We start from the raw sequence: 25565 nt of genomic DNA, 5'->3' as shown, positions 1-25565 counted from the left end.
CAGATTAACCAGTAACAATCATACATTCATAACAATAGGTGTCAGAATGGCAGTAAAAAAATCCAACCTCCATCTAAAAATGAAAAGAAAATATCTCTAACATACTTAAAGTGGAATTAACACTATATTTGAGAGACATTAAAAGTATTTATGGGGTTGGCGAGATAGCTCAGCAGTCTAAAGTGCCTGCTGAGGCAAGCTTAGGCAGGTGCAGGGGACCACAATTTGATCCCTGGCACCACATGCAGCGCCAGCCCTGCCCTCAGGGTGGGCTAAGCCAGCCGAAATAAGTAAATAAATAAATAAAGTATTTAAGATGAGGAGCAAATAAGGCTATCCATTTTCATCATCTGACTTTTTATATTTGCAACACATAATGATTACATTCAGCTACTTTTCACCATTATAATTTAACATTGTACTTGAGATTCTTGTCAATGAACAAGAGGGAGATAACAGAAGTAATAGAGTAGTAATTTTAGAAATGTTGCTTTTTGCAGACAAATTATGATTGATTCCCTGTGTAATCCAAGGACTCCTGGGTAAAATTATTAGAGGCAAAGCATACGTATATGATGCAAGTGAATATGATCAATAGCATTTTATACACTAATTATACCGGGCAGAAATAATAATAAAAACTGAAAAATCTCATTCATAATTACACACACGAATACATATGAATTAACTTCATGAAGAAAGAAACTAGAAGGTTTTTATGGGGAAAGGAAATAATTTAGGAAAAATGAACATATATTTGACTCAGGGTTATAGAACTTGAATATACATTTTTATTTTGTGATTTTAAGTTTTTGTGGTGCTGGGGATGGCACCCAGGGCCTCACCTGTGCACGGCAAGCAAGCCCACTCCCACTGTGCCCTCAGCCCTGGAAAGCGAATGCTCTCAAGGTTGGGACATGACCGGCGCACACGCACTTCCCCTTTTCAGCCGGAGAGCCCCCTCCTGATGAGCGAGCACAGCTCCTCCGAGCGTCTGAGGTAAAGTGAGAGTCAGGGCTCTATAGGGAGAGGGAATTAGAGGTCTCGGGAACCGGGCCAGGGGTGGCATCTGAGTGCAGGCACAGACCCAGGGGGAAGACTGCCTCTCCTCCCCTCCCTCAGGTCCCAGGAGAGCAGTGGGGGGAAGCCATGTGGGGGAGCACGCGATTCAGAGATGCTCAAAGCAGTTGGGTGGCACGGATCATCTGCTACAAATTTCTACAGTGAGGCAAAATCCTCACAAATTCTGTGGTGGACAGCAAATGTACTTACTGTGTTTAGTTTGCATTTTATGAAGGTGACTCATCTGTCTTTGTTACTTTTCTTTCCTCACTGAGACAAAATACTCGACACCCAAAAGTTCAAGGGGGTGCCGTGCCAGCCCCGCCCCCAGGGGTGCGCTGCGACAGCAGTTAAGTCTGGGCTTGGTGGCACACCTGTAATCCCAGGTCTTGGAAGGCTGTAAACAGGCGGATCACTAGGAGTCCGATCTAGTAGTGAGACCCTGAACACCCTTCCCTAAAATACAAAATCAAGGGGGAAGGGTTATTTAGCTTAGTTTGTGGAGTTGCAACCCATAATGCCTGGGTCCAAGGCAGGGTGGCTTGGCTGAGGATGTATCACACAGGAGACACTACTCATGGGTGCAGAGGACAGCACGGCAAGCAAGGGAAGGGGTGGCCAAGATTCTTTCTGGGCCTTATATTATATCTAGTCTGCTGGGATTAGGACAGTGTCAAGCTAGTCAGTGGACTGACCCAGCCATTACCCACCCTTAATCCCAGAATCCGTAATTCCAGCATTACACCACACTCCTTAGATTCAGTCACCTCTGGAAAATCTCCATCTAACACTACACAAGGCTTTGGAGGTAACATATAGTCATAAACCATAACACTGTGTAGATAGAGTCCAGAAATCAAATGCAGTGGTGTGGGTCAGGGTCCCAAAGGAAGCAGAGGGCTTACTCCAGTGGGGCAAGAGAGGAGAGAATTCATAGGAACACAGCAGGGTTGACGGAAAACACAGCTGCCAAGGAATGGTGAGCACCCCTAAACCTGAAGCCCCCCCCCAACCCCTGAGGAAGCAGTTTCAGGAACCGGGAGGGAGGTTAGGCAGAAGCTGTGGTCTCTGGAAGAGGACTGCTCCTCTGTAGCCTCCTCTGTAGCAAGGGAAGGAGAGAAGGAGCACGGGAAAGATGATGCGACGTTTCTTGCCTCTGTTCTTGGCTTCCTATGGGCAGCATCTTGTTGGAGGCTGGAGGGTGAGGAAGCCAGGCAGTGAGAACACTCAGCTCACCCTCCCAAAGCAGGGTGCAGAAGGATGGAGAGTGGATCTTGGAATTACAATGAAAATGCTCCCCCAAACTCCTACATGAAATACCTAGAAGCACTAGAAAGATAACAGAGACCACTAGGGGCCTAACCAGATAGAGAAGGAACCTCCAAGATGCGAGCTTGGGTTGTCCTGTGGTTGCCCAGGGGCTTTGGTTTACAGTGGTGATATGGGGAGAAAAGATAGGAGGGTTCCTTTGAGCTGGAAACTGAGGTGCTGACCCCTTTATGGACAGGGCTCTTAGAAAAGCAAGCTTTCAGTGAAAAGATGTGGTAGAAAGAAACCCAGCGAGCCTCATAGTCAGTCTGGGCTGAACAAACAGGTTTTCCTGGAGAATTAATCCCTATCCATGGTGACACTGGCATTGCTTGGCTATCCCATAGTTTTCTTGTCATGGAGAGGTCTGATACCACCTGCTCTTGATCTCTTGAGTGTTACCTGTTTTTCTGCCTATTTTTAGGCTTATCTTGACCCTTGTCTTTCTAAAATCTCATCATAATATGTCTTTTTGTTCATTACACTCAGCACCTGGCCTTGCCTTCCCCGTGTTCCCTAGAGTTGGATGGTACCTAGCACCCACCTGGAGGCAGGCATGCAGGACTCTGCTAAGGAGCGCTACTTGTGATTTGCTCTCCACCTCCCTCAGTTTTGGGGGATAGCTCTCGTTTGTAGCCTTGTTTCCTCCTCTTCTTTCTTTGTGGCTTTGTATCATCTTACTCATCTAGTGCTATCTTTGTAGAATCTGGGAAATAAACAAATTACTGTGTCGACCTACCCTGTTTAACTGGAAGATCTGCTCATCCACTTTCCTTCTCTGTGCTCCCAACTATAAAAGGATGAAAGGCTGCCCAGTGGGGAGACACTGGTGGTCAGAAGCACTCCGCTTTGAGAGGGATTTCCTGGTGATGGAGAAGTAGTGGGACAATTATTTGTTGAAAGTAGGTGACAATTCATTTTATGCCAGGGGGTGTTCAGATGCATCATCTCTGGGTGTGTAGTGAGGCTGCTCCTGCATGAGATTAGCATTTGAATCCATGACCTCGATGAAGTAGATCATTGTCCACCATGTTGCTGGGCCTCATCAAACCAGTGTGTGTGTGTGTGTGTGGGGGGGGGGTGTCTGGAGAGAACAAACCAGCAGAGGAGGGACAAGCATGTCTGCTTCTCATCTGCCTGAGGTGGGAAAAGCTGGGCTTTCTCTTGCCTGTGGACTTGCATTTAAGCCACCAGCTCCAGCTGTTTTCAGGACTTTAGTCCCAGACTAGAAGGACAGCAGAGGGAAAGCTATGGGACTGTTGGGTCTTCATAACTAGGTAAGCCAGTTCTTTATAGTAAATCTCCATAGCTCGCTTGTGCTCTCTCTCTCTGTCTCTGTCTGTCTGTCTCTGTCTCTCTCTCTGTCTGTCTGTCTCTATTTCTCTCTCTCTGTCTCTCTCTCTGTCTGTCTCTCTCTCTCTCTCTGTCTGTCTGTCTCTCTCTCTCTCTTTCTCTCTTTCATTGGCTCTGGGAAGCTCTGCCTGCTATAATGTTTAATTTTATTTCAGAAGGTAGATTGGAAGATAGATTGCAGTCCTGCATGCCTGCCTTCAGGTCAGTGCTGGGTACCAGCCAACTCTAGGGAACACGGGGAAGGCAAGACCAGGCGCTGAGTGTAATGAACAAAGGAGCACGGGGAAGATGATGTGACGTTTCTTGCCTCTGTTCTTGGCTTCCTATGAGCAGCATTCTGTTGGAGGCTGGAGGGTGAGGAAGCCAGGCATTATGTGAGATTTTAGAAAGACAAGGGTCAAGATAAGCCTAAAAGTAGGCAGAAAAATAGGTAACACTCAAGAGATCAAGAAGCCTAGAGCCTGCATTGCCACCATTCCAGGCACTGTACTAAGGAAATGGCTGGTTTTATTCATAAATTGAGAAGAAACTAAGCAAGCTAAATAGTATAAAGCTAATAATTATTTGCAAGATAATTTCTGGATTTAATGTAATCCCACTTAAAATTCTGACACGATCCTTTACAGAGTGTGGTGACATGATTTCAAAATCACTTGTAAAAATAGAAAGACAATAATATTGGAGAATATTTTTAAAAGAAAGAACACTTCCATATCCAAGACTGGCACCTGACTTGTTGGCTTTCATATGTCTTTTTCTCATTCCTCTACACCAAGCCATGACGATTTACTGCTAAAAGCAGACCGAATCGCTTCATCTTCCCTGCTACCACTTCCACCCTCATGGTCCAGGCCACACTGCCACACACTGTATCATTGCTGTATCATTGCAATGTCCTCCCAACTCATCATCCCTTATACTGGCTCCATCCAACCGGCTATCCCCTCAGCAGCCACACAGAACCCCAGTCCTGTCCTTGTCTGACCTCTCCAGTAGCTTTGCATTGTTCATTTCCATCTATACTCTTCCTTATCATTCTGTAACTGCTTTTTTGCATTCATCGATCCATCCACCTGTGCACCTATCCATTGATTGATTGATTGATTGATTGATTGATTCATTGCTATTCAGAACTTTCAATGTCCCAGATGAACAAAGCCCTATGGAGATAATAAGCAAAATCAGACTAGATTCATGACAATATCCAAGTGATTTAAAAGGCAAAGGATAATAAACATTGAAAAAAAAAAGATTCAAGTGTGTTAGTCATTAAACCAATGCCAACTGAAAATAATCATTAATTTTTATAACCATTAAATTGGCCAAATCCAAACAAAAAGAACTTAAATTGAATGATGAGGAGGCTGAAAGAAATGGATATATTTATTCATTACCAGTAACATAGTCAATCAATACAAATGTTTTCAGAAGAATCTGGCAAGCAATCTCAAGAGCTAAATAAGAGACCCATTATTTTTTAAGCCAACAGTCTCACTCTTGGGAAATAATTTGAAGGAAATAATTCCAAAGAAGGGGGAAGAGGGAAGGAAGAATTTATATACAAAGTTCCTATTATTAAAGAGTCGACATTCAAATGGTCAATAAAAGAGTAGATAAGTTGCTTGGAGCGGGCTGCTATCATAAATTATGACTATGAAAAAATTCAAGCACAGAAAGGAGGACACAATGTGCTTGAATGCAATGGAACAATTGTGTATGGATGCATATGTAAAAAAATAAAAAATACTTTCCAAGAATAGAGTGGTGGTTTTTCATGTGATTAGACTTTTTTTTTTTTTTTTTTGGAAATCAGTGCCCTGGTGGAAAAGATGGCTAAATTTCATTCTAAAATTAATCTTGATCATTTAGAACATATTTCCCAGTAACAAAATTCATATTTTAGATAATGTATTAGCAAATAAAAATGATTGGCTCCTCGAAAAAAGTATCTTTTTATCAATAGGTGTTTGGTCAACATTATTAAAACTGATGGTGTATCACAGGGGGAAGTCGTACGGCTTATGCTGTCAGAGAGATGGTCTGCATGAAAGCACTTGGCAAAAACTCTCAGGCTGTGGGAAAGCCATAGATTCCAAAGATTCAGCATCTGGAAGGGTGCTTCCCAGGGTGTGGCCACAAAGGGGCAGGTCTCCAGTCTTTGGCACAGCCTTACGTGGCAAGCTGTGGGACCTGCTGCTCGTCACCTTGCTCCTGGGAAGGAGCAGCTGCCACAGTGCCTGAGGCTGGGAACTAGAGGCTGGCAGTGCCTCAGACAGATGCCGGGGAGTTTGCCTGATTCAGGAACTCTGACCAGGCTCAGCAAAACCAGACCTTCTCTTCCTGAGTTAAGGTCTCTAAGCAGTGGGTCTTTATACTGTTCAGTAAGGTACAGAATTTGGTTTTAGTTGAGTTCATGTTATTATAGCAGAAGCATATTGAAAGATGCTTTAGGGCTGGTGAGATAGTTCAGCGGATTAAGTGCTTACTTAGGCAAGCGCAGGGGTCAGGTTCGATCCCTGGCAGCACCTGCCACGCCTGCCCTGCCCCACTCCCCTCATGCTGAGCCTTTGATGGAGTCCAGGTGTGGTGGTGCACGCCTGTAATCCCAGCACTACGGAGGCTGAAAACAGAAGGATCACTACAAGTCTGAGCTGTGCAGTGAGACCCTGCGTGCGCGCGCACACACACACACACACAGATGCTTTGTATATAAGGTGCTTAATTCTACTGCAGAGGAGAGAAAATTGATTGCCTCACGACGGTCCTCTGAGGAAGGCAAGAGGGAACTGAGATCTAAGTTTTGATTTGTTTCAGACATTTGCTGTTCTGTGATCTGAGCCTGTAATGTCTTTGTGCTTCAGGATATTTTTCACTTATAAAATTAGAAGGTAAAACTTACACGATCCAGCTCTAAAATGAATCTCTGGAGCTACTCCACTGGGAACGTTTTCAAAGAATTTCACTCTTTCCACACAGTCAACAGAGGAGGAAGGCCAGGAGCCATCTGGGCCACGCTCCTGCTTCCACTTCTATCGCTCCACATCTTGCGCCTCCTAGAGGGAGGACTGCAGCGTGCTCTCAAGTCTTACGGAGGGAGCCCCAGAGACAGCATTTGGAATAAAGCTTTCTGCTCCATGGTGGAAAAGAGCCACCCGCAGCTGGGCTTCCATGTTTGAGATGGCTCAGCACAGGGCGTGGCTCAGTCCTCCACAGAGCATCTGCTGCAGATGCTCAAGAATGGAGGGTCAGACACCTGGGGCTGATGGCTCACCCTGTCACGGACACTCTCCAACTGGGGACTCTGAGACCCTCATAGGGAGCCTGAGAGGTGAAGACTATCTTCATAATACTAAGACATTATTTGGTTTTTGCACTGTGTAGACACCAACGCTGGCATTGGATAAGGATCAAGGCAATGGCCCTGAACTCCCTCAGTCGGTGTATCCTTCACTACCATGTATTCAAAGTAGACAATAAAGTCAGGCTCCCATAAGAATGGCCTTGATGTATTGTTTAATTCTTCTGTTCTGACTAACTGGGAAATGTGCAAAAGCCCTTCTGCTGTGCCCTGAAGTACTCTGATTGTCCTGAAGGAAGACACTTAGGCAGCTCTCTGAGGTGCGAGCTGGACTGGCCTCCTCTTATACCCCCCAAACCGTCATTGTTTACTTGAAAGAACAAATAACACACAAATTATGGTTATTCAGACTTGGGAATTTGGCAGGCATTTTCTCAAAAAATGAAGTAAGCCTGTCACTTCAAGGAAAACAACTGACAGTATTTGTTGCCAATGATAAAATTCAAGCTTTGAAGCAAAAATCCAATCCTAGAAAATCTGTATTCATCACTATGAGCTTGACGGCTTTCCAGCGCTCAACCACTTTTCTGATGAGATCTGCACTCATATTAATAGATGTGATTTTTGATATTATTTAATGAACTGTCAGCCTTCGTATGATCTGTGTAACCCTTTAAACCACTATTTTCCCAGTGACCTGTGTATCATGGTATAAAAATCACACATTTATAAAAGATCCACGCAAAGTGATAGATAAGCAATGCATTTTAGTGTAACAGAGTACAAATCCACTGACACAGTGATGGTATTCCATCTAATTAACTGTCTTAGTTGCTTTTTACATTGCTGAGAGAAAATGCCTGGTGCCCAAAGTTAAAAGGGGACTTGCTTATGTAGCTCACAGTCTGTAGGGTTTCAGATTATGGAATCAATACAAGGCAGAGGGGCAACAGTCCATGGCGGTACAAAATGGCAAAAGCAACAAGGAGCAAGACAAGACTCTTTCTGTCTCTTATATTGTGTCCAGTTCACTGGGATTGGCAATCTAGTCAATGGGCTGATCTAGCAGTCACCCACCCTCAATCCCAGCATTGTGCTACAAATCAATCCATTCTCTAGATTTAGCCACCTCCAAAACACTCCTATGACTGCATGAGACTTTGGGGGGACATCTACACACAAGCTCTAACAACCTTTCAAAAAATTACTACATGTAGAATTTGTAGTTTGTAGTAGTTTGTGGGGTAGTAGCAGCAAAGATTGTAACTATCTAGGAAAGTTATTAAAATGATCTTTCTTTTTTGTGTGAAACACTTTAATATACATCAACCCAAAATATATCATAATAGCCTGAATGCAGAAACAAAGGCAAATGAGAATATATGTGCCTTTTATTAAGTCAGATATTGAAAAGATTTTAAAAATGTAAAAGGATGACATTCTTTTCACTAAAGTTCTTTTCTTTTAAACAATATAGTTATTGATGTTAACATGTAAGTTATTAAACATAAATTTATTATTACTCTGTATTACTTAAAATAGTTTTAACATCTCAGTTTTAATTTTAGATGTGAACACCAACAGATACAATCCTTATAAACAAAAGTATATGGAAGTTTTTAGCATTTTTTAAGCATCTAAAAAGATCCTGTGGTAAAACATTGGAGAATAGTTTTCTTAGAATACCTGCGAGGACAGTAGTGTTTGGGGGATGAATTTACAACAGAGAGAGGCACTTGATATTTGTCAGTTGTAGGAAAGCTTCTCTAGACTTGGCAGTGAAGGCTGCCTATCAAGACAGACTCTTCCCTGATACAGCACGGGAAAGTCATTTACTGCCTAAGATTGGTAAAATCACATTTGAGAATATCAGATCTCGGGGTCTGCATTAGATCTTCCCTGTCTCCTTCCACTTGGCTCCAGCCACTGAGGCTTCAAGTTCACCCCTTTTGTTCCACATGAGATCCAGCCCACACTTCCTGGTTGGTACAGTCCTTTGTGACCAGGTACAGGCTGGACATCGGCCACCCAGGTCATAACAAATGCCACTCTAAGCTCAACAATCAGTAGCTAGTACCTGGAAAGCAGTGGGTCCTGAGAATCAAAGAGAGTATGCCGTGGCTTTTGGGCCAGAAGATGTTTTAGTCTGATGGGGAAGAAAAACTCCTTAAGAAATAATTACAGTATGATTTTATAGATGCTCCTCTATACACTGTTATCATATTTTTCCAGCTGAAAAATAGGATACAACCCAACAAGCGATTTGTTATAGTATCTTACAATGGGACTATGGTTGGGACATTGGATCACACATGTGCTCTATATAGTAAGAAACTAACAACTCCATAGAAATCCTGTATAGATTTGTACCTAATTTGCTCCAGAGACCCGGAAACAATTTTTTAACCTTCCCTTTCCTAAATTCTAGGAAATGATGGTAACAGAATAGAAAAGAGTAAACCATCTCTTTAGGATCACAGAAGATGAGTGGTGGCCTTAACATTTTATTTTCCCTGTGTTAGTTTTCTCCTGGGATGGGGTGCAGCTCTTTAGGAAATTTTCTCCAATGTCCTTGTTCCAAGTGGTTTCCCCTCATGAAGAGTCCAGTTTTGTTCATGCGGGTCTCCACACCAGCTAACACAGATCGGACCATCTCCCAGAGTCAGAGGAATGAATCAGAGAGGCCTCGAAGATCCCATGTCTTGACTATATGTGAGTGACATGAAACAATAGGGCTCTTGTTCTGCCAAGAGATGTTGGTGTCCCCTCTGGGTGGGCTATTTGGGAACCAGGGAGGTTCTGGTTTGGCCTGAGTCTGAGGCCTATCCATGCCTTGCCTTCTTTTGGGATCTGGCCCAGATTCATCTTTTTTTTTTTTTTTTTTTATCTTTCTCTTATTCATACCATTCTTTTCCAGCTGTGGTGACTCCAGAGTGAAACACACAAAAACAAAACAGACAATGAACAGAGACAACGTGCTCAGTGCCACACACAGACATCATGCCACCCGCAGCTACAGAGAATAGGCAACCCTGGGGCTCAAAGGCAACCCAAACCAAAGGCAGGACAAGGAACCTCAAAATCCATTGTTGGGTCTTGGATTCACTAATTTCACGTGACTTTGGGCAAACTATGGCTTCTTTCTGATCCTTGGTAAGCTTCAAAGAGGCAGGTTATTTTGAGCATAAAATGGTCTAACATGTAAAAGTGATTGACATATGATTAAGTAGTCTACTATTTGTAGTTCCAGTCCTTCAGTGTCACATGAACCTGAGCTATAACTTTTAGTTGTCCATCTCTAGAGCTTAGGACAGTGTCTGTCATGTAGTTGGCACTTGTTGAGATACATGTCTGATTAAAAAAAGAGGTTGGGAGAGTTTGGGTTAGGGCTAACCCCCAAAATAGCAAGCCTTGGGTCTTCTCATACCTTGCACAGATTGGCATTGTCTATCTGGAGCATGGTGTCACAAAGGAATTAGAAGGTAAAATGTGGAGTCAGTAGAGAAAGAGCGTACTGACTGATTACTGACCCTGGTTATGGATGAAGATGCTAGCTAGTTCTTGACTTTGGGTTGTCAAGATCAAGTTCTTTGGCTAGCTATTTTCAGTACCAATTGACCCGTTGTATAATTATAGAGCTATTTCAGGAGGTCTAAGGCTACCAAATTCTTGACTTGATAAGTAGCATAACTTCAGGTATATTTTTTAAAATCCACAGATAAGAAAAGATACTGAGCAACATTATGCAGAGAAGCTAAAAGCAAACCACTTTTTATGTCTGCCAGTCTCCATGAATTTACTTACTTGGAATGCAAGTTTCACGAATCAAGTGCTAATAGCAAACAGAGTTGACATACAGCAGCCCAGGAATCCCACAGTCAGACAGAATGTCAGCAATGTGCTTTTCCCCCCAAACTGCAAAATAGCTTCTCTACTCACGAGGGTAATCCTTTGGATGTGTCTTCTCTGACCAATTCCCATAAAATGTGAGCCTGTACTTGGCGGTTCCACAGGCACAGCAGTCTAAGATTGGCCTGTCTGTCACCCCATCAAGTGTAGAATCTGCAATAAGAAAGTCAGTATGTGAAGGAGAAAAGAGGATGCTTGTACAAGGGAGCCCTGTGTTGGTTCACCTTAGCCTTAGCCCCTAGGGGGAAAACGAAGCACATTTTTCATTGATTAACAAGACTTGGAGCAGTGGTTGGATTGGATTTTGTCCTCCTTTACATATTGAAACTATATTTCATAAACAAAACAAAAAATTCATGAATTTTCCTCCACTAACTTGAGGATGTCCGTTGGAACAACAGGACAAACACTTTCAGGTTGGGGAGATCTTGGGAAACCAGAGGTCAAACATACTCCATGATTCTTTGTGGATTCTCATCTCCTTCCAACTCATTCTTCTAACAGGATGTCTAGACCATATTTGAAGAGGGATATGCAAGTTTTTCCTCTAAGAAATACTCTCTGGGGCTAAAATGCAAAATTGGAGGAAGTGGCTTTGAAGGAGAACAGTGAGCACAAGTAGAAAGACATGAAGACTGCTGGATATGATTTTACAATGCTTATACAGTCATGTCATTTCTTATCACAATCTCAGAGCCTCGACGGGGAGGGATGGGGGTTGGAAATGTGTTCATAAGTTCAGGCAGCCGGGAGAAACACAAGATTCCCTCTCCACCCCCGTTTTTAGCTGTGAGTCCCTGATAAGTGGGCAAAGAGATACTGTGTGAATAAAGTCAATATTTCTGACGGTCAACCTCACAGCCCTAACTGGGCCTCATTGCTTTTTGCCTGCTCTGCTTCCTGCAAGATGAAAACAGTGGCTATAGATGCAACTGCTTTTTCTCTTTAGTTCCCTTAGCAGTTTAACATAAATTTTTTTTTTTTTTTTTTTTTTTTTTCTGCAACTTGGACATTTATTCTTGAATGCTGGGCCGAGAGCAGCAACAAAGAGTACGAAAATAATTTTCAATGTCAGAAAGAATATTCTGGAAGTTTTCTTGTAGAATTCACTGGGTTCACTAGGTTTGAACAGGCAAAATCAGTGACAAGTAGGAGTGAATCCTGGGTTCTAGGATGGAGACAAAAGTCCAAGACAGTGGAATGAGAACTGCACCGTACTGAGGGCTTGTGCTGGTCCCTTTCCATATCCACAGCAAATCTTTGGGTGGAGAGCAGCTTGTTCTGTGAGTGTTCCATGGGATAAGCAAGGATTTCTAATAAATTTTAACTTGAAAAATAAGCGCTGCCTTGCCATATGAGTAGGACGTGACGCTGAATGTCACAAGATTACAAGTGTTATTGGGTGGGTTCTTATTTTGGTTTTGTTTTGGTACAGGAAATTGAACTTATAACCTAGGGCTTGCCAGGCAGGTGCTGAGCCACTGAGCTATATCTCTGGCCTTAGCTTCCTTGTTAAAGATGTGTACAAAGGAAAAGATTCCATTGAGCCAATAGGCAGCAGTGATGCTGCTAGAGAAAGGAAGTCATCCCATAATCAATCATCTTCTTTCGTCTCCCTCAAACCAGCCACAAAGGCTTTTTAAAGGGAAATACAGGTTAATTTACTTTTCTTTATATTTTATATTTTCTTTATTGTTTTGTATTGTATTACAGTATTGGAATCATTTCATATGAATTTTTATTTTAGTTTGTGGAACAAATCATCTGAATTTTTGTTATTTCTTATGGGGACATTTGCTTTGATATACAAGTGCTTTGGATTACAAGCATGTGTCCTGAATGAATTATGTTTACAAGCCATGGTTTTACTATATTGTCTCATTGATCCTAACAATCCTCGGAAGTACGTACTTTGGTCATCTTCGTTTTACACAACCATGCACTGAGGCAGGTAACTTGCTCAAGGTCACAAGGTAGTGAGCAGAGCAGGCAGAACCAGAGCCCAGGTCCTTTGGGATCCAGTGCCCTTGCCTTTCACCTCTCCGTGACATTATTTCAGGAAAGACCAACTCTGGGCAGGTCTGCACAAATGACAATGAGAGAAAAACTTTTCCCTTGTGGTTTTGTTTCACTTTTACTTTCTCCAAATGAAGAATGGTGGATTTAAAAAATTATTTCCCTACCTAGCCCCAAGGTTTCTAAACAATCCCAGGAAAGGGTTTCACCACCCCCCAAAAGTAGAAATTATTGGTTGACTACTTTGTGGACACTGAGAAGAGGATGGAGCACTGCTGTATGTGTATAGGAGGCCTGGATCTAATTCCTGAGTGAGCCACTTTGATTGTCTCACTCAGATATGTCTTAGGGAAGGCCCTGTAACCCAGGAACTCCTAAAAACTTTATCCCTTTTTACTCCCATTATGACCAACTATGTTGTGAAAAACCTAAATTAGTTTTGGAAAGAAAAGGATTCCGAGCTAAGCAATATATCCTGGGGTCTCAACGGTAACTATCAGGAGCTGTTAATGAGCCAGCAGTAATCTCTAGAAGGCCCAGAATGAAGCCAACTGGTAGCTTTGCCTTACCAGAAGAGGCTTTCCAATTTAGGTGGTGGTAAAGTTAAAGATATTTTCAAGGATTTAAAGAATTGCACTTACAACAAACCTTTTGGGATTCCAAAGAAAAATAAGCTTCTGCCTAAAAAGTAAATTTCTAGGTTGGAAAATAACAACTATTTCCCACTGAGGGAATCCTACTGATAGTGAGGCAGGCTTTCATAGGGCGGTGCTAACAAGTTGCTCCCCCAGCACCACAGCAGGCTGCCAAGTGCAGGCACCTCAGGCCCGGAGCCTCTTCTTTGTATCTCTACTCTTAATCTGCTGTCTTCTTTTTCAGCTCTCCCTGGTATTTTTTTCTTTCACTTTTCTTCCTTCTCTCATTAACCCTCTCTGCTTACTATCGATCCTCCATCCTCCTCCTTGTCTCTCCCCTCTTAAAGGACTAAGTATTAAACTGTACATATGCATGCATTTGCTGTAGATTACCTTCTTAAATATTTCATGCTTTTAATTCTAAGTAGCTTAACATCTGTATTGCTTTTTTTTTTTTAAAGCAATGAATGTTATTGCTTGTTAATCTGTGTGGCTCTTATTAATCTCTACCTATGGATTAATGGTTTTATTTTGGGAAAAAATAATAGATGCAAGTTTCACTCTTCCCTTGATAGATTTGATTTGGTTCATCAAGGAAGCAAAGGATGCAGAGATCTTAATGAAAAAGCTAGAGTCGGTTAAGCAATCACACACAAAGACTTAAGGCAATGTGCTTTGTTGGCTGACTTATGGGCCTGCTGTCTGAAGATCATCTCGACTGTATCTGTCGATCCTACTTTCCAGAACCTGTGGAGCCCTATTTTTGTCAGCACCTTCCAATGGCAAGTAATCTTTCTGTATAGATGCGTGGTGAGTCACTTTGACAGGAACTCTGCCTAGATACAAACAAGGAAATGTTTGTCATGCCTTTTTTTTTTTTTTTTTTTTTTAGCACTATATCTATAAATTTTAGCACATGCGTGGCTCAGACAAGGCTTCACATCACATCATATTTGAAGCTCTGGAAAGTGGCTTTAGTTAATAATTGCTGTCAGTACATGGAGGTGTCAGTACAGCATACCCTCAGAACTCTCAAATCCTACCAATAAGGCTGTCCTCTGACAGGTAAACTAATGAGACTCACACCTCAGTGACTGTCCTTAGCTACCTATGCAGGAGGCTCCAAGGTGGTGTGTAAGTGTAGGATCTAGAACAGCCGCAGCTCTAACCTACAGGGTCTGGGTATCATTTCATCATAGGTGGATTGTGACCTAGGAACTTAGAGCTTCATGGTTGAGATGCTGTCTAGAGAAAGGTTGAGTGAGTGGGCAGTGACATATACCAGCGTTAGCACGGATGCTAGCCAAGTGCTTAGACCACAGATCATAGTTTTCTGGTGTGAGCAGCAGCTATAGTCCTGATGGCAGAACGTCCAACTCAATCCCCACCTTCTCTTTCAGAGGACTTAATTTTGCTCCAGTTCGTCTATGGAAAGGTAAGGTGTAGAACTGCTCAAGACAACAGTGCAAGCCACTGCATTTTCCTCTTAAGAGTAACAAAGTTTGGAGTCACTATATGTCAACGATGCAATCTTTTCTAGGGTCAGTTTTTCTTAAAAGGTATACTCAATGTAATGCACCATCAGTTAACTAGATTTTTCCTGGTCAACAAAAGGCTCTTGTTGAAAAACCAATGAGCAGTCCTCAAAGTTCATAGACTTTTAGGTGACTAATTGCATAAGGTTCAGTTACAGTGTCTAGAATTAAAGCACCCCAAATTGTCCACTGTGAAAGTGCCCTAGAGTTTGTAACTTAAAGCATAAAGAGTAACACTTTATCTTATATTAATTAAGAGTTACATTTCCCATTTGTTAGTGTACATGTACTACATGTTTTGTGAGGAATGGCTACTATAACCCTCCAAGTCAGTTCCATGAATAGCCATTTACCAATCGCTACACTACTAATGGGGTTTCTTAAAGGAAACATTCTGTGCTGTGTTATGATTCATTGTCATCTTGCTGCTTGACAAATAGGATTGTAAGGAATTGGAACTGGGCATGTTACTAGTACCCTTATATGATGACATGTAAAATTATTATTATTATTTTGTATTTTAGAACAGGGACTACAGGGTCTCACTGCATAGATAGGTCTCATAGTGATCTGCCTGTTTACTTCCCAAGTGCTGGGATTATAGGTGTGCGCCATCATGCCCAGTCTCAGTTGCCCTCTGAGTGTACCCAGGGGCGGGGCCAGCACAGCAGGCTTGGGATTGAACTCCCAGCCCCTGTGTCTGCCTAAGCAGGTGCTTTAATCTGGTGAGCTATTTGGCTGGCTCAAGATGTAAAATTAAAGATGAGGAATGTGTGTAAATGATAATTGGGTGTTTTTAAATATTGGTCAGGGCTATATCAACAATTTCTGTGGTTTGTGTGTTTTAACTTTCACTTTAAAATGCATAGGATAAGTTAAAAATAAAAAAAATACAAGAAACTGAAACAGAAGATAGAGTCTAGAAGACAGTGGCTTTGGCAAAAGAGCAGTGGTTCGGGGCACTGGCTTCAAGGGTGAAATCCTCCCTTTAACGAGGGCTCATGATGCTGGGGGAGCAATTTTAAACTATTGGTCTGGTGGGGTATGGTGGCATACTCCTGTAATCCCAGAACTCTGGGAGGCTGGGGCAGGAGAATCACAAGTTCAAGCCCAGTCTGGGCAATTTATTGACTTCATGAAATACCGTCTGAAAATAAAAAACAAAGGCTGGAAGATAGCTCAGTGCAAGGTCCTTGGGTTCAATGCCCAATACCAAAAAAAAGCAAAGCAAAACAAACCAAATTGTCTCAGGCTCCTCATTTACAAATAGGGATGCTATAATAATCTTTACTATAAAGGATTATTGTTTGGATTACATGATTAATGCATATGAAGCATTTAGAATAGTGCCTGGTATGTAGCAAGAGCTCAGAAATTATTAGCTTTTATTATTATCTTCCCAGAAGACTTTTATCAACTTTTCTTAGTAGCTTATGATTTGCCAGTTAGAGGATTATTTCTTCTCCAAAGATGAATTGCTTTAAATGCAAATAAAACTTCTGCAAAAATGAATAGAAATGAGATAGTTAAGCTGTATAATTATAGAACATTTTCTATTTTTATGTAGTTAGCTAATGATTTCTAAAGACCTTCAGATTTTCTTGGTCTTTTTCTTGTATTACAGTAGATTAATGAATAAGCATTTGGATATAGATAGCAATAGCTGACACTTATATAGACAGCATTTACTATGTGCCAAGCAGGCAAGGCACTATTTTGCATGTATTAATTCCCATGGCTTGGGGGTGTGTGTGGGGGAACAGATTCTTACCCAGGCCTGCACTGAATCCAGGCTCTGGCTGTGATCGCCTCCATCTACTTGGTCTCCAGGAGCTTTATGAGAATGCCTGCCACTCAACAAGATGGGGTTGAGGAGCTTGAAATCTAAGGTCAAGCCCTGGAATACAGTATAATACCAAGGTCACTGTCCCCCATAACACCCCAATGTTCTGTTGGTCTTTCCTGGAGAAAACTCCACATGTCATCCAGATGTCACACACGTTTCTGCGGGCAATTTTTTCAGAAGATCAGACTGTTTTTACAGGTACACAATTGTGCATTCCTTAATTAAGTCCTGTGAATTATTCCAAGGAACCTCTTCAGAATAATCACTGTTTCACAAAAATAAGAAGACACCAATATAAGGTACATTATCTGCTACCCAGGGAATCAGGCTGAGTAATTAGAGCTTCCGGCAGATCCAATTATCCACAGCACACAGCCAGATTAAAACTTGGAGCTATGTGAGGGAGTAGAATGCATTTAATCCTGCAGTGAGAGCCTGAACTAGACGAGGCCTCTTCCCATCACCTGCCCTCCTCCATCCGGGTCTTACCTTGTTCACAAAGTTTTTTGGTCAGAGAGCCCTCATCTTGAAAATAAATAATGCGCTTCTGCACGATGCTGGCTCTGTGGGAAAGGAAGAGAACACAGAGGTGAGGCAGGCAGGTGGGGAGGGGGTCCTTCAGGCATGGTGCAGGGCTTCTTGGCCCTTTATGCTGTGAGGCTCTGGTGGAGCAGACCCAGCTTTCTGTGCTCATTGGAGAGCTGGCACAGGGTGACAGTGAGAGCTTTGTGAAAATGTAGGTGTTTAGAAACCATCTCAGTGCTCCTTCCTAAGTCATTGTGCTTTTTGTTTGTTTTGAGACAGGGTCTTGTCACATAGTTCAGGCTGGCCTTGAACTCACTATGTGGTCCAGGGTGGCCTTGAACTCACTGTGAGCCCATCCTTCTGTCTCAGCTTCCCAAGTACTAGAATTACAGGCATGCGTCACCATGCCTGGCTCCTAAATTGTTGTTGATGATGTTACTTTCAAAGCAAGAAAGTGAATGAACAGCATTTTTTATGCCTTTTCTCAATGGTTCATTTTACTCTACTCTTCATATTAAACTATGGAGGCCATTTATAGATCCACCAAATTCAAATTATAGAAGCATGTCAAATCTTCTTCCTGAATGGAAAAAAAGGGAATTTAAAAATATATTTTGATTTGTTCTGAAAATGTCATTCTATATCTTTCCTGAAAGTCTAGACAAAACCGTCTCCTACATTTTGAACAAAAGACAACTTCAGCTGTGATAACTCTCTCTCAAACATGTAAAAAATAGGCTCTTAGAATTTGGGAAGCACATTTTAAGGTTGAAAAAACCACTTACTTTTTGGTCAGCATATTCCCTCTTTAATCTGGGAATGCACAGAAACGCAGCTTTCCCTTAAACTTACTCTGTTGTTTATTTCATCTGGCTTTGAAGAGGTTGAATCCTGAAGCCCAGTGTTCCAGTAATTTGAAAGTCTACAACACTTAAAACTGAGATGGTGCCAATAAATCTTGGGCCATTTCTATTGATTTTCTTCAGCAAAGCTACTCAATCAAAAGGTAATTTTCACTTCGATTTGCCCTATTTAACAGATAAAGGCATCCCTTGACTCCATTATGGCTGACCACACTGAATAAGCACTAGAGTCACAGGATCTGCCCTGAGTCAGAGGAGCCCAGGCCCAGGAATGAGGCCGTGTGTGCAGGATCTGTGAAGAACAGAGGCAATTTTCCTGATGGTCTGGGCCACAGCCAAAATGATTTTCCAAAGAAACGTCTACTCTACATCCAGCCCTGGAAAAAAAGATTATAATTCAGAGCAGCCTACAGATGTCTTTTATAGTCTTTCCCCACCCAAGAGGCACAAGATGTTGAAATAACCAAATGAAATATGCTTCCTGTCTACAGTGATACTTTGATCATTTATCCATTATGTTGACCACTTAAGTGGGAAGGTTTCCTCAGGCCAAGGTTGTAATACTCAATCCTACCCTGAAGCTGAGGAACAAAGCCTTTTGTTAGAACGCCCACCATCTCCAACTGTGCTTTGCAAGATGTCCTAAACTGGGGGACCCCCATGGAGCACAAGGAGCAGGCCTGGGGGAAGGATCCCAGGCTCCACACTCAATCCATGGCTCCATCCCTATTTCAGCCATAGCAGTCCCCTCCCCCCATCTGTCTCTGTGCTATTTATTGGTATAGTTTTAACAATCATTGCTGGGGGCCTGTTCAGTGGCTGGCACTGCAGAAAGTTCCAGGAACACTGTAAGACAGATGGGACCACCCTGCCCATTCTCAACATTTATAGCACAGTAGGGGGAAGCATCAAAGGATCGAACCCACAACTCATGATTTAACCCACCCATAATGAAGTGCTACAGTGGGGATAGGGACAGAGCTTGGGAGAACACAGCAGGGGGGCCCTGGCCTGACCCAAATGGGAAAGGTTCTTGTGAGGGAGGATGGCTGAGGCAAGATTCGGAAGACTGCGGAGCTAACTAGGCAAGTGGGTGGGACAAGAAGGGGAGACGGTGTCCCAAATGAAGACAAGTTTTTTTTTTTTTTTTTTTTTGTACAGAGCCAGGCAAGTGTTGATTCTATTGAACCATCTCCCCAGCAGTGTTCTGGATGAAATCCTCATGTTTGGGAGGACAAAGGCATACAGGTCAAGGGGGTAATGTGAATGAGCTGGGACAGTGGGCAGGGACACAGCACCCAGAGCTATCAGAAGACAGTATTTTACTCCAAGTTTAGTGAGTTATTTTTGAAGACCATCCCCCAAGGACTACAAGGACCAGATTTGCTCTTTCAAAAAAGCACATGAAGGGTGGGCCAAATATCTCAGCAGATTAAAGTGCCTGCAAGCAGGCGCAGGGGCCAAGGTTTGATCCCCAGGCCTGCAGTGCCAACCCCGCTCCCGGGGCATCCAATCTAATAGTGAGACCCTGAACACCCTATAGCCCCTTTCCTAAAATACAAAAAAAAAAAAAAAAAAAGAGCACCAAATAGCAGAGTCAAAGGGAACTGGTGCACCACTGCAGTGTACAGAGGTCCTATGCAAATCCAATTTTGTTTCAATAGGTTCTCTTGGTAAAAAGGGCTGAAAGCCACTGGTGTACAGGATAACATATACACATGGCTCCCAAGGTATTTTTAAAAATCATTTTCCCGGAACATCTTCCAGCTTCATTTGTTGCCGTGTCATGGTAAGTTCTCTGGGGCCCAGCCTCTGACTTGCGTCCTCCTGCTCTGAGGACCTCTTTCCTCTATCAGGTGAAGCATGAACGGGAGGATAAGGACAAAAATCTATAACTTAAAGGTATGGTCATTATAAGTAGTTGTATGTAACTTTGGAAAAAATGTGATTATAAAAATTTGTGGGGACAAAAGATGAAAAACAAGCATATTTCTTGATGAACTGTATCAACTTCATTACCACTTGAGCTTTTACAAAAATTTAGGATAAAATATAAGGCAGACCACTTATTTTTTAATAATTATCATTTCTAAGCCTTTAATATGCATCAATTTTCACTGAAGGATTTTATGCTTTCTGCCATGTGTATGTCCGTGTGTGTGTGTGTGTGTGTGTGTGTGTGTGTGTGTGTGTAGAAGGGGGCAGAGAGAGTCGGACAGACAGAATGAGTGCAAGTGTGAGTAAGCACATGTGGCAGAGCTCAAATTCTTCATCCAAAATGATTAGGCTGAATATGTTTTATTTTTTTGTATTTTAGGGAAGGGTCTACAGAGTGTTCAGGGTCTCACTACTAGATCAGACTTGTAGTGATCCGCCTGTTTGCAGCCAAGAGCTGGGATTACAGGCGCATGCCACAACGCCCTGTCCCACTTGCCATCTCAGCGTGTCCCAGGGTCCTGAATATGTCTTAAATTCAGCAGTTTTCAGCTGTTAGATAGTTAAGATGGCACATATATCACTAATATACCTCTAATCAAGCAAGGCAGTATTTTTAGTAACTTTTAGATTGTTCCTATTAAGAAGATGAATAAAACTGTAAGTAACTTCACACCAGCCTAGACGAGGTTTGGGAAAAGTACGAAAGCATCCTCCAGAGGAGATTCTAGAGCTCTTTCTCCCTTATTTTACAAGCGAGGACGATGGAGAGCAAGGGACGTGCAGCAGCTTGCCTAGCTGCTGAAAGCCTTGCTCTCTCCTTCCAAAGCCCCTGGTCTATTTTATACTGAAGAGTGGCTGGGAAGATGAAGATGATTCCATGCGTGAAGTAAAATTTCTCTGTGAGATGAGTATTATGAAATGTTCCCCCAGTTGGTTTTCCTTGGGTCCATCTCAACCTGTCTGTGGCGACCATGGTGGGTCTCAGAATCTGACGCACGATCTCTATGCTAAGGCAGAGGTTGGCCCCTCTGCATCACGCCTTTGGGGTTTCGAGTCCTGTGTGGCTCCAGTAAGGATGTCCATCTTGTTCTCATCGGGCTCCATGATCTGGCCTCAGATCTGTCCAGTTGCTTTGGATGCATTCCAGGCCATGCTCCACACCAGCTCCATCAGGGTCCAGGTCTCTAGTGAGCAGGCTTCTTGGCCACCTCTCCTGGCGGCCCAACACACACACATACCTGCACACACACGTCACACAGAAGGTATCTCTTCCGCAGGGTGGATTCCTTGACTGCGTGAGCCTTCCTCGGAGCATCCTGGCATCTCCAAGCATGGTACTTACCGACCTAAGAATACTTGCCTATTCAGTTTTCTGTCTCCTGGGCTAGACTATAACCTACTTGAGAGCAGGAACCAAGTGTGGCTTATTTCTATAAGTGCAGTGCCATCCCCGAGTATGGATGTGGGTCTCACTGGGCACAGGTGACGCCGAAGCATCTAGAGTGGTTGATGTCATCCAGGGAGAATATGTAGTGAGAAAGAGCCCAGCTGAGCCTCAAGTACGGAGGCAGGGCCACTCTCGGCCACAGATATCATGGCAGAGACCACGATTTTGGCACACTGAGTTCTACAAGATGCTTCTTTTTATTCCTCTTTTGGTCAACTCCTGGGAGAATTTTATATCCTGAGAAAATTCATTTTACTTTGAGTTTATTCCTATCAAAAGTCTGAAACTCAGCAGAGGCTTATAAATCATATTACAGCTCAGAAAAATAATAGTTTTACAAGATGAGAAAGCTGTAAGAATTCCCTTAGCAATTCAAAATGACAAATTCTCTCGCCTTCTCTATTGCAATTTGGCAGTCCTGCTGCATAGCATTTATGTACCTGGTGCTTTCCGATCCTGAGAGAGGCTGTTAAAGAAATCCCAATTAAATTCCTCAGTATGTTAGCTTCTCGAACTTTGGAAAACTGAGGTTCTAAGTGACTCAGTAAAATTTTCAAAAACTCTCTTTTAAGCCTAAAGTGGACATGTCCAAAATATCATCCCCAATCTCTTAGGTACGTGATCCCTTTTTGTCTAAAGGTTCTATTCATTTGCTTCTCCTTTTCCTTGGGGAATTTGCCTGCTGGGGAGAATTTAGAGTTTGCTCAGGTATGAGTTTGCTGTTGAGTTCTGAAAAGGAAAAGAGGCCATCTCTGAAACTGATGTGCTTGTGGGAGGGAGAGTGGGTCCTGAAGCTACTTCAATTATTATGTTGAGTGGATCTTTGGTGATGGATACACTGTTACGCAGACAAAATTCATGGAAGATGCCACTGGAGTAGGTTTTTCTCAGTAACCCTTCAGTACCTGGGGGCTGTTATGCTACCATTACTCTTGCTCAATTGCCAGCCCCTAATGTAGTTCCTGGTGCTTAACAAATACTAGCTGTTCTTGTGATTGGTGTCAGGCCTGTCTCCTTCACTCATGGAGGCCACGCTGAGGGTGCTGCCTTGGCCAGCTGCTTTGCACAGAGATGATCCATAGTCCCGAGGAAGCTTGGTCTGTGGTCTCCAGGCTATTTTTGCCAGCCTGCTTCCCAATTCCAGTAAATTCCCTATTACCACATATTTCTTGGAATACATAAAATGATTTCTCTGGGATCTAAACAGTGTTTCCATAAAGGTGGTCCAGTTTAGAACTAGTTATACTTACTCCTTTCCACCAATGAAAGACTAACTGGGAGGACCCAGAAGTCATGCACTAAGGAGCTGGGAATGGTGACACTATGAAGTACAGAGACCATCTGCATGAGTTTATGTCACCATGACACCAAGTGCTAAGCTGACCAGCATGAAAGCCACAGTGCAGACTCTCACCAAGGTTTTATTCAGCCTTAGGAGGCTGTCAGGGATGGAAGCTGTAGCCTAGGGTTCCCAAGGATCCTGGCAGTCCTTCATAATGCGCATAGGGGAGAAGAGGAGTGAAAATGTACCTGCAGGGCTCAATCTATAGGACAGCAAGAGCTTCTCGTTATGCAAGTGTAAGATCTCCATTCCTGCTTGGGGTCACAAAGCTGCAAATTCAGAGTGCATCTGTATGTGTGGTCATTTCTCATCTATCATGCCTGCAAAGCAGCCCTAAGGAGCTGTCATGAGATCATTCCTGACTAGTTATCACTCACTTGCAGAACACTTGCTGAGCGTTTAAATTGTGCCAGGTACTTTATTGGCAGCTGTTACCCAAAGGCGAATAAGAAACAGTGTCTTTCAGCAAAGAGTTCCTATGTAAATAATACATATTTAAAGCATCTTTTGGCCCTTAAAGGTTTCCTCTCTTGAGCTTAAATTAGCTATAACATTTTTTTAACCTTGCAAAGAGAAATATGTCTAACCCTCAAGCCAAGGGTGAAGGCAACATCCCACATACAGCAGTAGGCCAGAGCATCATCTTCTCTGAATGGAGAATGGAAAGTACCAGAAAAAAGAAACTGGAGATCAACAACAAATACCACAATGGAGGAGCAGGGGAAAGCAGAGGGGCTAGAATTCCCTAAGTGCAGAGTCGTCCCACGAGTATGGGTCGGCTCTATTCTCGAAATCTTCCATTCATTTACAGAGGTCACCTATAGGTCCCAAGACCCTTACTCTTAGCTGCAAGGGAAGTTTGAGAAAGGAAACTTCCGCCCCTTGTGGGCCTGGGGAGAAATTCTACCTGTTTTGAGCAGATGTCTCCACCTGACTCGGGGACATTAGCTTCCCATAGTGCCGCGTGGCATGTGAAGCTTAAGTTATGCCAACAATACGGCTCAGGGGTCAGTTTCTCAGCACGACCACAACCTATTCCCAAACTCATATGGTCAGTGGGTTTCTGAAGCTCTAGCTGTATATCACTGAACAAGCCCTGTTCCAATTTTTAATAAAAACCAGTTTTACCACTCATTTGATTTCCTCTTAGACTCTTCGAATGACCTAAGGGATAACAAGTTTCCATTTTCTTTCATTATTGTCCAATTTCAGACCTCGTCTTTATCATATGTCTTATCAACTCTATTCCTCGAGCACTTTAAAATTTATCCCCACACCAAAGCCAATGGAAAGCTAACAAGGAATTGATTTGGGTGTGACAAAGGAGATGTAAAAGAATAAAATTGAATTGTATATATATATTTTTTTTCTTTTTTTTGCATTTTTAGGGAAGGGTCTACAGGGTGTTCAGGGTCTCACTACTAGATTGGATTTGTAGTGATTCTTCTGTTTACAGCCTCCCAAGTGCTGAGATTACAAGAACATGCCACCACACTCAGTCTCAATTGCCATCTCAGCATGCCGCAGGAGCTGGGCTGGTACGACAGGCCTGGAGATCAAACCCCCAGCCCCTGTGCCTGCTTGCAGGTGCTTTAAGGCACTGAGCTATTTGGCTGGCCGTTTGAGTTGTGTTTTAAAAGAACTAATGGTGATATGAGAGGCTTTATAACCCCACATTCCGTTACTCATGAATTTGCTAAACAGGGTAGTTGCCACAAAGCTGGGTTAGGAAGGCTTGGAGGTAGAAAGACAAGTAAGATTTGGCATATGTGATACCAAGTCATTAACATCCTGCAGGAGAGAGATGCATAATCTGATGAATCAGAAGTCTACATGGCAATCTACCATGTAGATTGTACCAATAGCCACTTCTGGCATCTACCAATATCCACTCCATCTTCTGTGCTTGAGGAACTGTCATTGCATTTGGGTGATGCCAGGCAAGCCAGTGATGGCAGCCTTCCCCTAACTTCCTTTGCAGCTAAGGGAAAGGGACTTGGGACCTCTATGTGGCCTCTGTAAAAGAAGGGAAGGTTGCAGAACAGAGGGGAGACCTTCCGAGGGAATTTAATTTTCCAGATAGAAGAAATTTATAACCATCCTTCCCTGTTGCTTCTTTGCCCCCAGCCTCGATTGCTACATATGAAGCAAGACAGCCACTTCGCCACCGTGAAGAAAAGGCCGAGAAAAATCACAGAGACAGTAGTGTTAATGCCATTTAGCTACTGAAACAGTACCAGCAGTCACCTACCTCTGGTCTTCTTGTTATGAGAAAAATAAATCTTTACTGGGTGAAGCCATCATTAGCCAAGCTTTCTAATGAGCCCTGTTTTCAGAAGCATATCTAATTGATTGAAGGAGGCATTGAAGAAAGCAATTTGGGAGTACAAAAGAGTGCTATTCAAAAGGGAACAAGGATGCCGGGTCTGTGTGGCCCCCTGTATCAGGCTAAGAGGCTGATCAGCAGCCATGGGAGGTTTTGGTGGGA

The 25565-nt window shown here is 42.9% G+C and overlaps 1 protein-coding gene across 1 annotated transcript in view; it reads right to left on the bottom strand.

Annotated features, from left to right (window-relative positions):
* The window catches only part of Spon1 (spondin 1), a 317562-nt gene that overhangs the window by 158022 nt on the left and 133975 nt on the right, over window positions 1–25565 (bottom strand). Inside the window, exons 4-5 of the mRNA XM_004634900.2 lie at window positions 17452–17525; window positions 10961–11083 (exon numbers count right to left, since the gene is read on the bottom strand). Of these exons, the coding sequence (XP_004634957.1) occupies window positions 10961–11083; window positions 17452–17525 (197 nt within the window). The remainder of the gene's footprint in view (window positions 1–10960; window positions 11084–17451; window positions 17526–25565) is intronic.

The sequence above is a fragment of the Octodon degus genome, unplaced genomic scaffold (assembly GCF_000260255.1).
Source record: "Octodon degus isolate 3935 unplaced genomic scaffold, OctDeg1.0 scaffold00067, whole genome shotgun sequence".
Taxonomy (NCBI): Eukaryota; Metazoa; Chordata; class Mammalia; order Rodentia; family Octodontidae; genus Octodon; species Octodon degus.
Note: the sequence above shows the minus strand (reverse complement) of the source record. Positions and strands in the feature narration are given on the sequence as shown.